This window comes from Heptranchias perlo, chromosome 27 (genome assembly GCF_035084215.1).
Source record: "Heptranchias perlo isolate sHepPer1 chromosome 27, sHepPer1.hap1, whole genome shotgun sequence".
In the NCBI taxonomy this organism is placed as follows: domain Eukaryota; kingdom Metazoa; phylum Chordata; class Chondrichthyes; order Hexanchiformes; family Hexanchidae; genus Heptranchias; species Heptranchias perlo.
Window position 1 is genome coordinate 25,541,485 of NC_090351.1, and position 16,996 is coordinate 25,558,480.

Below are 16,996 nucleotides of genomic sequence, written 5' to 3' on the forward strand. Positions count from 1 at the left end.
ATTTCTTTTATTAAAAAAAAACTTACTTTTTTGATCCAGACTGAGTTCCTTGTGCTGAACAGGAATAGTTCCCAATAAAACTACCAAAACGCAATGCAACAGAAGTGTCACAGTCATCAACAGTAACCACCGCAACCTTTTGCTCAGAAGGTCCTTGAGGAACACCTGACTTCCCAATAACTGGCTGTAGGAAAAAAAAAGCAAGCAGATTTTGTAGTAATTTATTACAAAAATATAGTGAATAGAAATGCATATAATCAGAAGCACTTGCTCAGGTATGAAGTTTCTAAATTAACTTTCGATGGTCTGAAATCTAGTATTTTAATATTCAAAATGGATAGAGCTCAAGAATTTTTTTTTTGATTACAGCTTGATGTTAATTTTTTTTAAAAAGGTCAGCCCAGATAAAACTCTGTTTTACAAATTATGCATGGATAATCTCGGAAACATAAGGAACATTTTTCAGCCTTGTCACATTTTGCTAAGAGTGAAGTGCCTTCCCAGAATGCAGTGCACCAATTGCATGCTGTCAATTAATGAAAATTCTATTAAAAGAATAGTCCTTAAACATCGGTCTAAGACACCGGCTTCACCTTTTGAGACAGGAGTCTGAATCTGGCTCGTAACCTTCCCAAGAGATGGATATTTAAAATCTCGAGTGAAACATGTTTTGGCAATGTCGGCTCACGTCCATGTGTTTGAGAGGCCACAAGAGAAAACTATTTCAGTGTAGAAAACCAGCCAAAATGTCAGAGAATTGAAGTGTTTCTGGTTTTTAACATACATTTTAACATGTCCCCACTGTTTTAATTTGTAATGTGAGATTCAATGCATGGAACAGTATGTGAAGGATGTCATTTTTACAAAAGAACTCTAAACAATACTGCTAAAATCACAGGGAAAAAGTTACATTAAAAAAATCACAAACTATTATAAACCTATATTAATGGTTTTGTGTCTACAAATATAGGAATGTATTATTTCAGAAATGCATGGAAGAATCTAGTGTCTTTTCAAACTGTCAGATCCCAGAATAAGGGACCAATCAAGTGCAGCACAATATCTGTAGAGCCCGTTTCTGATTAGTTGAGTCACAAAAGCAACCAAGAGAAATGTATTGTCCTCATTTCTATCCAGGCTGAGATCAAATATTTCAATATCAAATATTGAACCTGGCCCTTTCTGGTCTCTATGGTGTTGTGCCATGCTATATGGTGCATTTACCCACTGAACAATCAAGAGGAAGCTATATTACGATGTTACGGTTAATGGATTTTATTTTTGGTCTTCTGTATGCTTTTCTTTTTTTGTTTCTTTTCCACAAACTATAATTAACTTCCTCAATATATCCCCATGAATGTAATTATCCTATCCATTTTGTAATTTCATTTTCCTTTCTCTGTTTAGTTATTTCAAAGTCAGATATCACAGTGACAAGACAGAGGGCAAGCAACTGTCCTCTGCCAATACCACTCAAGTCAACTGCTAGAGAGGAAAGACTGCACAACCTAATCCATCTTCCAATTGATTCTCCCTTCCTGTGGGAAAACATTGGTCTCAACTCACCCGTCACAGCACAGCCGAGATTGGGAACTCATTCTATGAGAAATCATGAGCCACGCTATGTGCACCAGGGCATTATTGACCTTTCTGCAGCTGTATTATTCCAAAATGGTTTAACCTTGATTTGTACACATTAATCAAAGGGCTTGATACTACTTTTTTTCATTTCTTTGCACATTAGTTTCACCTGGAGAATCCAGAGATGGAGAAGGGGGCAAAAAATTGATAACATTTTTCATGGAATACTGGCTAGACAAACACCATTAATAGAATTTAGCATGAAAGAGAGTGAGTCCCTTTTAGACAAACAAATGAACCTGCATTTCTAGTCCAGTGTAGATTAAGTTGGGCACATACCCTGAAAATGATGTGAACAGTATTTGCCAAGACAGCTGAGGCTATTAGTACAGGTTTAACACGGTGCCTCAAGTTATTACAAAATGTCAGTTAGCCCATTACGTACAGAATGGCCTTTTGTAGCTTTTAATATACACTCATTTCATCACACAGCATCGACCCAATGATTTTCTTTACATTCCCAAAAATGATGTTGATGAGCTGATGTTTGTACAGAATGAAAATTATGAAAACAAGTTCACCAAACCATATTGTAAATCTTTGTTCAAACACAGAATACAATTATATAAACTAATCAAAACATAACACTCTATAACTTGAGGGTGATGTTACAGTGATGAAGCTAATGTGTGCCTCTTCTGGTTCTTATCTTCCCAAAGAAAAATGTTTCACCACTCTTCTCATGAAAACACTGCCCCTTTAATTGAAAGAACTACTCAATCTGAAAGAATACCTTTTCTATTTACTTTTGGTAGAAATTTGACATTGTCTTGAAATGTTTACTTTATTAAAGTACTGTTTCGCCTAAAGGCTCTTACAATCATAACTCTGATTCTTTCTTATCTTTTCCCTTACAGTGTGATCAGCCATGCATGGCACAGCTCCAATAACTCTCCAGGACTTTGCCTTTTTGGGTCTAAACAATTTGTTAAGTTTAACAATGTACATTCGATTCACTGGGAATATAAACCTTCTAAGATTTGCAGAATTCATTCATATGATTACTAGTATTGACAGTTCTCTGACCTCAGGCAATGATCTCCAATGCCTCTTTCAATGCCAAATACTAGGGGGTACGAGAGCAGCTTGAGGTGACTTACCTTCTAATGTAACTTTCCTCCCTATGGGAGACACCTGGGGCTCAATTTTAGGAGGCAATTGCGGGTGCGTTGAGAGCGGGGGGGGCTCCGAAAATCACAGAAATCCCATTCCGGTTCGGAAGCCAGCTCCGACCTGCCGACTTCCCAGTTTCTCAGGGACCCACCTGTGTGCGCGCGGGCGACCCAAAAACTGAAGTCCCACCGGCAATTAAAGCCGGCGGGATGACAGATAAAGAGCCAAATGTACCTCATTGAGGTACTTAAGGCACTTTACCTGTGACATATGAAGTAATTGTAATGATTTTTAAACTTACCTTGGCGGCTTGCCCACCACTTCTGATTCACCAGGTGTGAAGGGCCGGATCAGGGAAGAAGAAACTAAATAAATTACATAAAATACCACAGAAGGAAGTTAAAACACAAAATGAACCTACCTTTGCACCCTGTTCCGAAGTCCGATGTCCCCCTCTTCACTCCGCCCCCGATGTCCCCCTCTTCACCGCCCGATGTCCTCCCGATCTTCCCCCTCCCCCCTGATGTCCCCCTCTTCACCCCCAATTTTCCATTCTCCCCCCGATCTTTCCCTCTCCCTGCCCCCCCGATCTTCCATTCTCTCACCGCCCCCCCCCCCCCCCCCCCACCACCCCCGGTCTTCCATTCCAGCGCTGGATGACGTCTCACTCTTTCTCTTTCTCTCCCCCACCCCTAGCGTTGCAGCTCCTAGTGGCAGCCAGCCTGTCAATCAGACTGGTTGCCGGGCGCAAAACCCGGAGAGGACGTTAATCATTAGCAATCAACATGCGATCGCGTCGGAAACGGTAAGTTTTGTTCATGCGGGTTTGCTACGCACACCTTCAACCCCTGCTGCCAACCCACCACCATTGCAAAATTAACCCCCTGGCCTCGAATCAGCACCTCTTTCTGCTCTCCATCATAGTTGAGGAATTTGCCATGTGGAGAATTACAGGCATAAACCCCACTCCATCACACATTGTGTTACAGCCCCAAAGGAGTAGTGCTGTTTAAACAACTTAACAGTGCTCTTATATTATAGGAGTTCAGCTGACTGGAGCTCCATGGGTCTCCCTACTTCGGCTGCACTTCTTGCCACACACCTAAGGAAGAGACAAAATATTGGGCCAACTAATGTCCCATTTGGTTACCTTAGCTGGTTTCAGTGAAACAAATGCAGGGAGACAGTTCCTTGCATTCCCACTAATACAGCAACTGGGTCTCCGCATTCCACAGTGGTACCCACTGGCTGGCTCCCAACTTAAAAGTACAAAGGAAGAAAGTGACATGCAGAAGTCACTTTCTCTGGACAGAAGGAAATAACTGGGCAATACAAAGGCATCTTTAAAGAGATTTTTAAACTGCACCTAGTTTATGACCACATTGCATTATTAAATGTGAATAGTGGGGGAAGGGCTGTTTATTTGAAGTGTGGGGAGATTCCAGTTTAATAGGTGGAGCTTTTTAAAGGATCATTATCTTCATGAAAGGTGTTTGATAAATCCTTTCTTCTCCTGAAGAGTCAGAAGACCCATCTGTTGTAATAACTTCATGTACAGATGATGCAATTTACACCACTGCACCATCTGCTTGTAAACAAACATAGAAAGGTTCGCCAAATACTTTATCATGAAGACAGTGTCCCTTTAAACATCCAACAGTAACAAAAAACATGCTGCTCGGCTTCAGTGAACAAGGGTTACCAACATAAGCCTGGAAGGATTTAAGCAGTTCAAAGTCTGCAGGCCTAAACTTTCATGGACTCTTTTGTTTCTCCCAGTCCTTCTTTTTCCCCTAGCATCCCCATGCAACACTACCCAGGCCCCCTACAGACAAAAGCATTCTTCAACTATCAGATCATCCTTTCACCAGCTAGCAGCCTCCAACGGCAACCGACCAAACCAAATGTTTTTCAGACCGAACAAAGATCAATTGAATGGAAATGATAATCCGAGAAAAATTCATTTTATTGTCTGCACTGAAAACACCAAGGAAATTAAGTCCAAGGGGGAAGGGAAACATTTTAAATGTACCAATACTTTCTTAGTAACTTGATTCCAGGCTTTTTGTCAAACAATGACGTTTTATATTTGGTAACCGAATACATAATGCATTACTTTCCCTCAAGTTCTGTAATACTTGGAGCCCCAAAACTCTTTCTCCTTTTCTGCTTCACAACCATATACACTCGCACAATGTTCTGGAGACTTGCAGTATTCATATAGTCCCAAAACTGTGAAAATAAAGATCTTATTTTTATATATGTGACATCCATTATGACTTCCAGAATTCATTTTGTTTTAACCGTAAGTGCTGCATTTCTCCAATAGCTATATTAGTTTATTTACTGAATAGTTAAGCCTTATTGCCCAGGAAGACCCCAGTCCAATCCCAAGTAATCTGGTCTCATCCGAAGCAGTATTAGGGGCACTAAAATTAGCTTTGCAACCTGGGTTACAAAGAGGAAAAATAAGTCACGATTGCTGCTTGTAATTATGGTCTAGTAACCTCTGCTGTCATGTGCAGATATCTGATGAGGACAGAATTGGGCTCAGCTGTGATACTTGTCCGTGGTCAAATAATCTTCCAATATTCACTGTCAAAGTTCACACATGAACAAGCCCTTGGACAAGATAGCGGAAGGTGTCTGGTGCCTGTACCACAGCAAGAAATTAACACCTTCACAAGAGGGAAGGAGATAAAGTTGCTGAGGAAAAAAGGAATTAACACTTTCATGGAAGTCCGTGTGCTTACAGTTTTAATTTCTGCTTGTGAGACATTACAAACGTACAAAGAAGATGGACAGAAAAAACCCTGCTGGTCCATTGAGTCTGTCCCAGTCAGCTGTGTTGCAATTAGGCAGCACAACCCTCAATGCTCCCTACCCACCAACAGCCATGTAATCTCTTGGCGAGGCACAAAAAGAAACATTTTTAAAAATGCTAGGCCAATTCAGGGAAGAAAGGGTTCGAGGAAATTCCTCTCTGATCCCCAAAAGTGACCAAAAATAATTTCCAGGAGGTGGTCAGTGATCACGAGGTAGATCACCCAACATCCCACCTAGCTTTTGTACATAGTGACATCAGCCTCTTCCAGGAACCCGTCCAGTTCCCTTCTGAATATTTGCAGTGAGTCTGCACCCATTGCAAGACTTGACAATTTATTCCAAAGTTCAATGATCATCTGTGAGAAGATAAATCTCTGGACATCGAACCTAATTTTATGCTTATGTAAACTTATAATCATGTCCCCTTGTCCTCCCTAACTTACTTGATGCAAATAATCTGTCCACATGCACACATTCTAGTACCTTCACCATTTTGAATACCTCACTCCAAAAGCTTTTCTAGAGTAAAAAAAAACCCCAGCTCCCTGAGCCTATCATGATAACAGAGTTTTTTTAAACTAGGTATTAACCTAGTGGCTCTCCATTGAACCTTTCCATTGAGGAGGAGGCTTGTGGAGCATAAAACACTGGCACAAACCAGTTGGGCTGAATGGCCTGTTTCTGCACTGTTAATTCTATGAGTTATCTGGTCATATGTTTTTGTGAAATTAAGGAAACATTAGTATCTCTGTGTTAAAGGGGGCAATGTCATCATGAATTTCTTGCATGTGAACAATTACTAACACAAGACATATTTTGACTGGGTGTGGCCTTTGCTAAAGCCTTTTTTGCCCAGGCCTCAAAATTCCTGGCTACAGTCCCACAATACTTTTGAACAGACTGCCCACTTCCTCATGTAGTAATGGGAGGTCCTCACAGAGTAATGGGAACTGCTTTGATTATGAAGTTAGGAATGCTTTCAAAAGTGCAATGCAAGATTTTTTGTGTTGAGAATTTATGTACTATACAATTGTGCGAGCGGGATTGACATTAAGTTGATGTCTTGCATTCTGCATTTTTTACCATATGTTTTTGAATCCAAACTGACCAAATATTAGGAGATGTGCCAATTTTCAATTTACACTGTTGAGTTTGACTCAGCGAGTTCACTGGTACAAATCTGGTGTTTTGAGGTTGATGAGTAAAGGTCAGTTTGGGTTTTGTTTGAATCAGCATTACAGACTAAAGGTGTTTCATTGATCTCTGTGGCCACAAGTAATACTGCGTTACAGTAAAAGCGTTAATACTGCAATACACCTTCCTGCAACATATTGCTGAGCAGCCATCATGAAAAATGTGTTCTAATGGGGGATATATTATAACCAAGATCTGATTGCCGACTGTCAGCTTTCATAGCATTCATGTTGCAATTCAAATAACAAACATTGTAAATTAATATATGAAATGCAAATACTGCAATAAAATAATGCAAAATATGAACATTATTTTATCTCATTGTGAACCAAGTGAGCAAAATTAACACCAGTTAACTACAAGTGCTTCAGTAAGCAACAGCTTTATCTCTGTCTCTTTATTAATCTCCCTGGCACTGTGAGCTTCAGGGACTAATCCCAGCTAATTCCTCTCATGATTTCAACTGTATGTACAGGTGTTAGGTGAGGAGACATACAGGATCAACTCTGATGCCCTCCACAGTTGAATAGTTTGCCAACCACCCTTCTCCCCCCTACCCACCAACTCATACATGAAAAATGAAATTCAACTCTAGCAGTGACTAGGATGAGAAAAATTGGAGCAAATAAAATTTAATTTAAAAGTAATCAAACAAATATTCTTCAGAGGGATAATAATACATTAAAGTTTCACTTAAAAGAAATACAAATTCAAGTGTATAATGCTTTAAGTAAATTGAACAATAAAAAGATTGGAAAAGCCGCTTATTGTAGCAGATAACAATGAAAGTTATCCCGATGATGGTGAAAGCTTCATACCACAGACCATTCTAGGAAACCCTTCACCACACAAACGACTTGATATCACTTTCACATGTCAATAGTCGGTGGTGGGGGGGGAGGGGGGAAAGAGTGCTGTTTCTGGAATAAAAGATCTTTTTCGCAAAAGGGAAATGTACACGAATTCAATCATCAGGTCATTATTGAACATCAATTGAGAGAAATTTCCTAGCAGCTGTACATGTAAATAATAAAAAAACCCAACTAATTAGCCTATTAAATCAGAACAAGTTTTAGAAGATCAAGATTGATTCTGAAAGTCATGTTACAAGCTAGAAAGAGACTTTTAGGATTAAACCAGGATGTTAATCAGATGTGTCGCAGATTTAATTAATCTGATACTTGGAATTATGGGATACCTGGCCTGTTGACAGTTCTTGTCAAGTTGACTGAGGCCTCAGGGGGGATGCCTCGTCTGTTGTCATTATAAATGACTGCTGTTTTCATTTAGTCCTCAGAGCAACAGATTGAAAACCTTCTTTCATGCGTGAATTGTGCACGGAATGGCAACGACAGTGCGTTATTGTGGCCTCGGCACTGGGTAATGAGCTTCTGTCACATAAGAGCAATGTGCAGTGGACAATCGTTACTTATTCAGAGGAACTATGGGCAAGAAAAGGAGGGGGGAGGAAAGGAGATTGGCAGCAAGCTGCGACCCATCCAGCTGTGCAAGGAGGAGATATTATGCTCCATCGTGTTGCCATGGCTTCATCAATTCACGTGATTTTCAGCTTTTTGTCTTGTCATTGTTGGCATACATTCAGACCCTTTTATTAGAACACTTAATGTTTGCCAACTCTGTCTTTCTAAACATACTGATTGTTATGGAATCTTTAACTCAATTCATAGCAAATATGTAATTTTCTATCATTTTATCTGGTCACATACTAGCAGTGTTTCTTTTGACCCATTACGGTTCTCAATTTTAAAAGAGTAAGATTCAATCTCCATAATGCTCCCTTAACTATTATTTAAAACGTTCAAAAAATGATACATTAAATTTATGAGCCAAAGAATAAGCTTTTAAAGAATTCTTTATGACTGCTTTCCACACACCTGCAAGTAAATGGTCATGGTGCTATTGCAATCTTGGCGACATAATCAAATCTATGCTGGCAGGTTGGGTAATGCTTCCAGTGTTACACTGGTGCTCTCAGTGGAGCAGTTCCATACTGAAATCTTGGGGGATCCCAGGTTGTTTATGCATGTTCACACCTGCTGTATTACTGCGCAGTATTTTGTGAGTTAAATTGATATAATTTAATAAAGAACTTATGCAAAATGGATAAAAATGATCAGTAAGAACTCTTCCAATGACTCTGCACCTTATGTTTTGATATTCCTTATCACTTGCATGTAAAGGCCAAAAGAATTGAAAAACCCTCAAGCAAAGGCAGCTCAAGTTCTCACCATTAGCAATTTCAACGTGGTACTAAACCTCTTTTTTTAATATTTCCCACTCTCCAGTCTGATGGGTGCTAACTGATGGTTCCATGGCACCAGTCATACAGCATTGTGGTCCTGTTTGACAGGCTGCAGAAAATACCTAATCTCTTTTCTCTTGGTCTCATTGTAGTTCAAGCCATTCAGACTGGAGTAGGATGGCTGATTCCTTACCAGCATCCATCCTCTGAAATAACAGAAATGTGGCTAACTTATCAGTCCTCTACAAGATCTTGACTGGAATTGCACCACTAAATTTGTTAGTACTTAAAGCAACCATACAATTTTATGCCAAGAACTGCTGCTTTTGTACTTACAGTCTCCTTTTTTCTCCCTAATAATCTCCTCCCCTCCTGAAGCACTGACAGATGCTGAGGTATTATTTCATCGTACCGGTCATCCTCCAGTACTTCATCCAAGTAATTATACTTCCTGTATAAATCTAGACAGTAAATGTCAGCAAGTTATTTGCTGGTGGAAGGCATCACAGCGGTGCCCAACGTCCACACTTCACTATTCAATAGGAATCACTGGGTAGCAATCTGGAGCACAGGGCTACGGAGGCTAATTGCAACATCCTTATTGACACCCTGACTGCAATCAGTTAACACAGACCATGAACTGAACCTGGGAATTTCCTGGCCTGGGTCAGTTCCACTTTTAACATTTACCAAATGAACCATCGGAGCAGCTACATAGGCAAGTACAGTTTTGAAAACATTCCAACAGCCACCAAAACAAATGGATAATTCAAAAAGCTTTGGACCCATGGGCTAGGATTTTCCAGTTTTGCTTTCCCCAGCCCGCAATTTTCCTCCTGTTCATTTTAGTGGACAGAAATTCACAGGCTGGGAAGCACTGAAGCTGAAAATCCCAGCTATGGTCTCTTCTAGCCATGAGATTTTTGATGCTTCTAAACCTGCTTCTATCCTGGTTTGTACAGCTCAGTATCACAAAATGTATATTTACCCATTGAACATTTGGAGATGCATGCTCCAGATTTCTAGCTGGCAAGATAGATTATTGTTTGAATAAATAAGTTACAGGTACTTGAAAAAAATCTTCTTCATTTTTTCTCCTATATCAAGAGATAATACGATGTGCGCAGTCTATTCCCCCTAGCACTATGTCTTTTGACGGACCATCTTAACTAATTGGTTGGCACTTTGCAATTTTTGGCTGTTGAATTCAAAGTCTTTCAGCACATTGGAAGTAACTTGACTCTAATCTTATCAACGCACTTTCTGTAATGAAAATGAAGCATTGCAGGCACGCCAGTACAAGCTCAATCAAATAGCACATCATGTCTTGGACTGTTTTTGAAACAGAGACAGATCGTTACCTGTCAGCCAACAAAGAAATAATGATATGTCTTTGATTCTAATCTTAGAGTAAAATTAAGTGTTTTTTTTAAACTTGCTTCAAGAGGGTCTTACAAAGTTTAAATGACACAACGAAGTTGAAAGAAATGAAGAACAATAGCTTTAAACTAACCTGCTCTTTACTTAGAAGTTTTTCCCCCAAGTTCAAAAAGTTCCCTTCAGGTGATAAAGATTTCACCTTTTATTATTGTTTATAGGTTCAATCACAGAGCACTTGTTAGAAACCCACCTTCATCTTTGTCTACTTTGCCACGAAGATGACATGAATTCAGGTAGGTAAACAACACCTAATTAGAAGTTGTCTCTATAATTGTTTGGTTTGTTGACTGTATTAGAGAGCTTGATTTCAAAAGATTAGAACCATTTACTGTTTGTCTCTTTACAAAGAAAACATTTATTATATTCATATTTTAAATACTTCTTTCTCTTCATGAAAATCTTTTTTGTCTTACTCCATTGCTGTCTCTTTCCCTATCCCTTTTTATTTTCTCTTTATAGTTCTATGTTTAATTTCTATTTGTTTCACTATCTCACTTAATGGTTCTTTTTTCTTTTTCCCTCACTTCATTTTCTTCTTCTTTTTACACCTCCATCACAATCATTCTCCATTTTTCTGTTCCACTGTTACTGCCAACTTTGCCTTTTCCATTCCTTGGTTCTATCCCCGTCACCTTTAGGCCTACGGTCAGGTCACCGACGTAGATACATAAATATAATTGAAGCTGTAAATGATGTCGCAACAGTTGTTGCCACCCCCCACCATGACAGGATTTATTTCTATATAGTTTCCATTTTACCTGATGCTGTCACCATGGTAACCTGTCTTCCAAGCCATTTTATAACATTTGTACATGGAAAAATACACAATACCACTGGTGATGTGATAATGTTAGCTTGGCTCAATTGGTAGCATGCTAGCCTTTGAGTCATAAGGTTGTTTATTCAAGTCCCACTCCAGCACTTTATAAATAACCTTGGTTGACATATTAATGCACTACTGAAGGAGTGCTACATTGTTGGAGATGTTTTCCTCCAGATGAGACATAAAGCGGAGATCCCAATTGCTTGTTTAGGTGGACGTTTAAAGCTGCTTTTATATTGTAGCCCAGGTCTTGGGACAGCGAGCTATCTGTTCTCCCACACTTAGCTGTGAATACGGCAGGCAGTCTTTCTGTAAGCCAATATGATAAAGTTCCCCTGATGGCTTGATGAGTAAAGGCGTCACCCAAACTAGCACCAGGCCATAAAGACCAGTAGGTCCTAGGTTCAATATCCCCAGTCTGTGTTAGGTAAGTTGATCACACACAGGACAGCAGTTGGGGCACCACATTTTGTAATCTATCCATCTCACATTTGAAGATTTCCCACTGCTTATCTGTCAACTTGTTTAATGAAGACACCTACCTCACCCAGTGGTAGAAGAGGATTCCAGCTCTTATTCATCTGACTTGAACCTGTGAGCATGCTGTATGCAGGTACTTTTGTGTTAGCTACAAACACATTGACGTGGATGCAATGCAAAGTGCAGTGCTTAAACATCATTAAGCCTGTGTACTTGGAAAGCAGGTGAACAGTTACCAGAGTGCTGTGCCTTCTTAATGTGTGATGCTCCTCCAAGTTTACAGTGACAAGCTGTCAAGGTACATTGTGAGGCAACATTTATAAATCACTGATTAGGCCTCAGCTCGAGTGCTGTGTCTAATTTTAGGCACCATACTTTAGCATGGATGCCAAGGCCTTGGAGAGGGTGCAGAGGAGGTTCACCAGAATGATACCAGGAATGAGGGACTTCAGTTATGTGGGGAGGCCGGAGAAGCTGGGATTGTTCTCCTTCGAACAGAAAAGGTTAAGGAGAGATTTAATAGAGGTGTTCAAAATTATGAGAGCAAATCTGTGTCCACTAGCAGGTGGGTCAGTAACCAGAGGACACAGATTTAAGATAACCAGCAAAAGAACCAGGGAAGATGAGAATTTTTTTTACGCAATGAGTTATGATCTGGAATGCATCAAAAAGTTGGTGGAAGCAGATCCAATAGTAACTTTCAAAAAGGAATTTGATATATACTTGAAAAGGAAAAATTTGCAGGGCTATGGGAAAAGAGCAGGAGAGTGGGACTAATTGATTAGCTCTTTCAAAGAGCAGACACAGGCATGATGGGCCGAATGGCCTCCTCCTGTGCTGTAAGATTCTATGAACATTGTAAAAATTACCCAAGTATGAGCACACTTAACTCAAGAACCTTCCTAAGACTTGATCTGGCCTCAGGGTCTGGTCACAGGTGAGACAGCATCTATCCAGGCAGCTTTCATGCTACTTTTCAGAGGAGGGTGCCCTCTGCTTCAAAAAGGACAATCTTTCTCTCCAGCGCATCTTGTAACAGCAACTCAGGGCTGCGTCCTGGAAGGGTGCAGTCTGTACTCATGTCCTTGCTGCAGCCATTTTTGCCCCTCAATAGCAAAACACCTTCAAAATAAGAAGCTTCTGGCTTCACATAATGTGTTGCTTTGCTTCAAGCACTGTGTGCCAGGAACACTGCAATATAATGCAATATAGCATGCAATTAAGACTATTTGGGTATTGCATATACCAGTGGCACTATGAGTTAACTTAATTGGGCCGCAGGTGAACGCAACACCCAAAATGCATTTCTGCTACCAGGACCACATTATTGACCTCCTGGTCTTCATCACTGCAAAATGCTGTTTCCTTTTGGAAGACAAAGAATTAAAATAAGTTTCCTTTGCAGAGAAGTTTAAGAAGCTCATTAACTGTCATTTTATGGTTCATAATTTTTAAGTCTGTATATATTGAATTGTCACTGGTGTCCTTCCTGGCTTTCAAACATGTGTTCTATTTTGTTGTTTATGTCAGTGGGTTGCCCTTCTCCCTAGTATTAACCTTTTTGCTCAGGGAGACACCAGTATTCTTTAACATTTTACATTTTTAAAAAAAAACTGAAATTGAAGGGAAAATAAAAGAAAATCAATCAGCCCAAGGCCACAAACTGTTACACTGGGTCCTCGAGGTTTTAAGATGATTCTCAAAAGGCCCTGTCTGTGCACACGCGCACACACATACAAACATACAAAAGGGGCTCAGCTGAATACAAATGATTTTTGTTTAAGTAAGCTTTTATTCTTGACCCAACTCCAAACTGAAAAGGATTATTCAGATAAGGAAAAAGCAACATATGCACTTTGCATGCTCATTATACATTGTGTCCATGCTTCGGTACCCAAGTATCTGCGATCTAGAAGGTTAAGCTTGGCAAAGATAATGTAAATGAGGAGATTATGGTGAGTCAAGTTTGAAACCAGAACATTGTGGGTTGCAAGTCAAGAGGCTAGAGCAAAGGTGGTAGAACCTTAGTGTACACAAGATACAAATCAAGAGCCTGGGGTGAGCTGGGGACAAGTAATATGCATTCGGAAGCTGGAGGAGTGAAGTGAGTTCAAGGTGCAGTTACTGATATAAAGAAACCAGGATCGTCAAGTATTTGTGGAATTCCACATTTGGCCTGTGACCCCCAGGCAACTCAGCTCCCTTTATGTTTATATATCTTACCCATTGGGTTGTCCTGTTTGGAGTTTGTGAACCTGGAAGTTTGGAAAGAGGCATTTTTAATCCTATTGACTCATCGATGGATAAACCCTATATCTAAACTCCAAGATCTGTTGGTATCAGCAACTTGAATATATACAAATTAAGGGGAATGTGGACATAAACTTTGTAGAGGTCGTTTTCTGACTTTGTATTTCTAGCGGGGAGCCTATGCCACCCGACAGCTCCTATCAGAAATTTGGACATGTGCTGCACTCAATTTTACAACCACTAAATGGTCGAAAATCACGCATATGGGTGCCCGCATTGCCATCATGTTGCAGGCAGGCAAAGCTTTGGCAGCACGGAGTCAGAAAATTGGCCCTTGCATGTGGTCCTAAGGCTCTATGCAAAGCACCTACGTGACCCACAAAGTCAGAAAGCTTGGACACCCCTGGTGTAAGTAATAAAATGCTTACCACTCCAATTAATCACACATTTTAAAAAGGTGCTACAATATGAAAAAAATACAAGGCCACTCTTTTCTATTTTCTCCACTTTTCCTGAGCCCTTTTAAGCTGTCTCCTGGTCCCACCCTCCAGTTTCCTGACGTCATGTGGATAAGAGATGTACTTCTAGGGGACAAAACTGCATCTACTAGTTTTCATCCCGAGAGCTGGGGTATTCTGTTGTTGTGCACTTCAAAGTTCAGCCTCCCCCTCGAGAACTGGTGAAAAACAACCAGCAGAGGCAGGTAGGTTTGACTATCAGTCAAGATCACGGTTCAAACTTGTGAAGATCCTTGCTGGGAGTTCTGGGAAGCATTTCATTTAAATTCAAAAGAATGAAAAATGCAAATTAGCCTATATGTTTGATCTGGTTATTTTCAAAATTCCACACATATATTCTGAGCAACGCAAATAAATAAGAACTGTCAGAGAGAACAATGTCCTATTATATCACAAGAAAGTCCAGTTCCAGCCCCTGTAAAATATGAAATCCTCCTTCGTGTGTCCCAGTACAATAGCAAAAGGAAATACAATCCATCAGCAGCATGCGAAAGGATTCAAATTCACATACCATGCATGCCCAGGGCCTGCAAAAGGGAAAGCTTGGCATCAACAGTTCATTTAATAAGCGAACACAGGCAACTAGTCCGTTCCAAAAAAAGGGAACAGTTACTGATCAAACGCACGGTAAAAAGTTCAGCAGGTAAAGAGGGCTGATTTTTAAAATCCTGCTGTAACACAATGAGGATGATTTTAAACCCCAAGAACGGGTGGGTTGGGGGGCGGGTGGGAGTTGAAAATAGTTTTTTTGGGTCACAACCGCAAAATTTTCAAACTTTGAATTCCCAGTGGGATGCCTGTACGTTTACCCGCCAAGGTTAAACCTGGAAATAAAGCCGGGTTGCAGTCACGACCCAAAAAACAACTATTTTCAACTCCCACCCGCCTCAAACCTACCCGTTCTTGGGGTTTAAAATCACCCCCAATATCTATGATGTGACTAGAATAGAAATGTTTTAATTAAATATGTGATGACTTAGGTCATATTTTTAGGCATATATTTAAGACACCTAAATTTCCTAATTGGGAAATGCAGTTGCAGTGTGTGCTAACATCACCTTCCTGCCCAAATCAGATTTGCAGCCAGCAGCATTTAAATAAGACCCAGGAGTCAAAATATCCCAGGCCTCATTTTTGCTGCAGCAGGTGAGTTTTGAACTGACGCAGGCACGATGGTGTAGTGACTATGTTACTGGACTAGTACTCCAGAAACCAGGACTAATAATTCAAAAATCATGAGTTCAAATCCGACCATGGCAGTTTGAAAATTTGAATTCAGTTTTTTAAAAAAAATCTAGAAACATAAAGCTGGTATCTATAAAAGTGACAATGAAGCGGTCAGATTGTCCCAAAAACCCAACTTGTTCACTAATGTCCTTCAGGGAAGGAAACTTGCTGTCCTTACCTGGTCTGGCATATATGTAATGACAATCCCACAGCATCGTGGTTGTTTCTTAGCTGACCTCTGAAGTGGCCTAGCAAGCCACTCAGTTGGATTAAAACCACTACAAACACAGACTGCAGCAGTTCAAGAAGGTGGCTCACCGCCGCCTTCTCAGGGCAACTAGGGATGGGCAATAAATGCCGGCCTTGCCATCGACGCCCACGTCCCAAGAATTATTTTTTAAAAACTCAACACTGGGATCAGGGAAGCAGTGACTCAGATCCCATGTCATCCTGAATCACTTTTAAATGCCATGCACTGTTTCAAAAAGCACACAGGAAAACAAATGACAGGACAGTTCCTGATATGTGAGACAGTCACCAGTGCAAGAAAATGCAAATCTTATTACAGAGTCAAACTTAAAAAAACATTTTTAACACAAAAGATTTACATTTATTGAGATCAGCTTATAAATTGAATTTTTGAGAATATTACCCTGCAGTACACTTAACTGAACCTGACGTGGACATTGTGAGGATAGGATGCTGTGAGTTATTTCAAAACAACATTCCTGTCAATTGGCAAAACAACTTATTTTTACAGCCAACAAATAATTAAAAAGGTCTTGTAGTTCGAGCATGCTTAATTATAGCAAGTCTGTGAGGACAGCACGGTTAACAACCGTGCTTTGACTGAAGAACGCCATTAGCTGTGTCAGTGCTGCATTCACAGCTGTCAACTGATCTTACAAACATTGTCAGATGTCTGCTTAAATCAAACTTCAACTTCTGCAAGCTAGCCTGCTCGCACACATTGCTTTATTGATCACTGACAAGGCGTCACACTGCATCATTTTCATTGGGACTCAGAGCTTTTCTAAATGAATACTTTTGATTCTTTGTCGGGCTGCTTTCTGCTGTGTAGTCTCCCAGAAATCATATGCCAAATGGGAGGATGTTCAAAGTCAAGTAGTTCCCGCTTAGATAGGCTTTCAATATCAGGCGCAGTGAACCATACTAATGTGTAGTTTGTAATCCTCTGAGGAGTCTATCAATGAAGACAGG

At 40.2% G+C, this 16,996-nt stretch overlaps 1 protein-coding gene across 5 annotated transcripts in view; it reads right to left on the minus strand.

The window, feature by feature from the left end:
* The window catches only part of celsr2 (cadherin, EGF LAG seven-pass G-type receptor 2), a 229,031-nt gene that overhangs the window by 79,005 nt on the left and 133,030 nt on the right, over positions 1 to 16,996 (minus strand). For all 5 annotated transcript variants that reach the window (XM_068007462.1, XM_068007464.1, XM_068007463.1 and 2 more), the window contains exon 6: positions 27 to 184. In XM_068007462.1, coding sequence (XP_067863563.1) covers positions 27 to 184 — 158 coding nt within the window. The remainder of the gene's footprint in view (positions 1 to 26; positions 185 to 16,996) is intronic.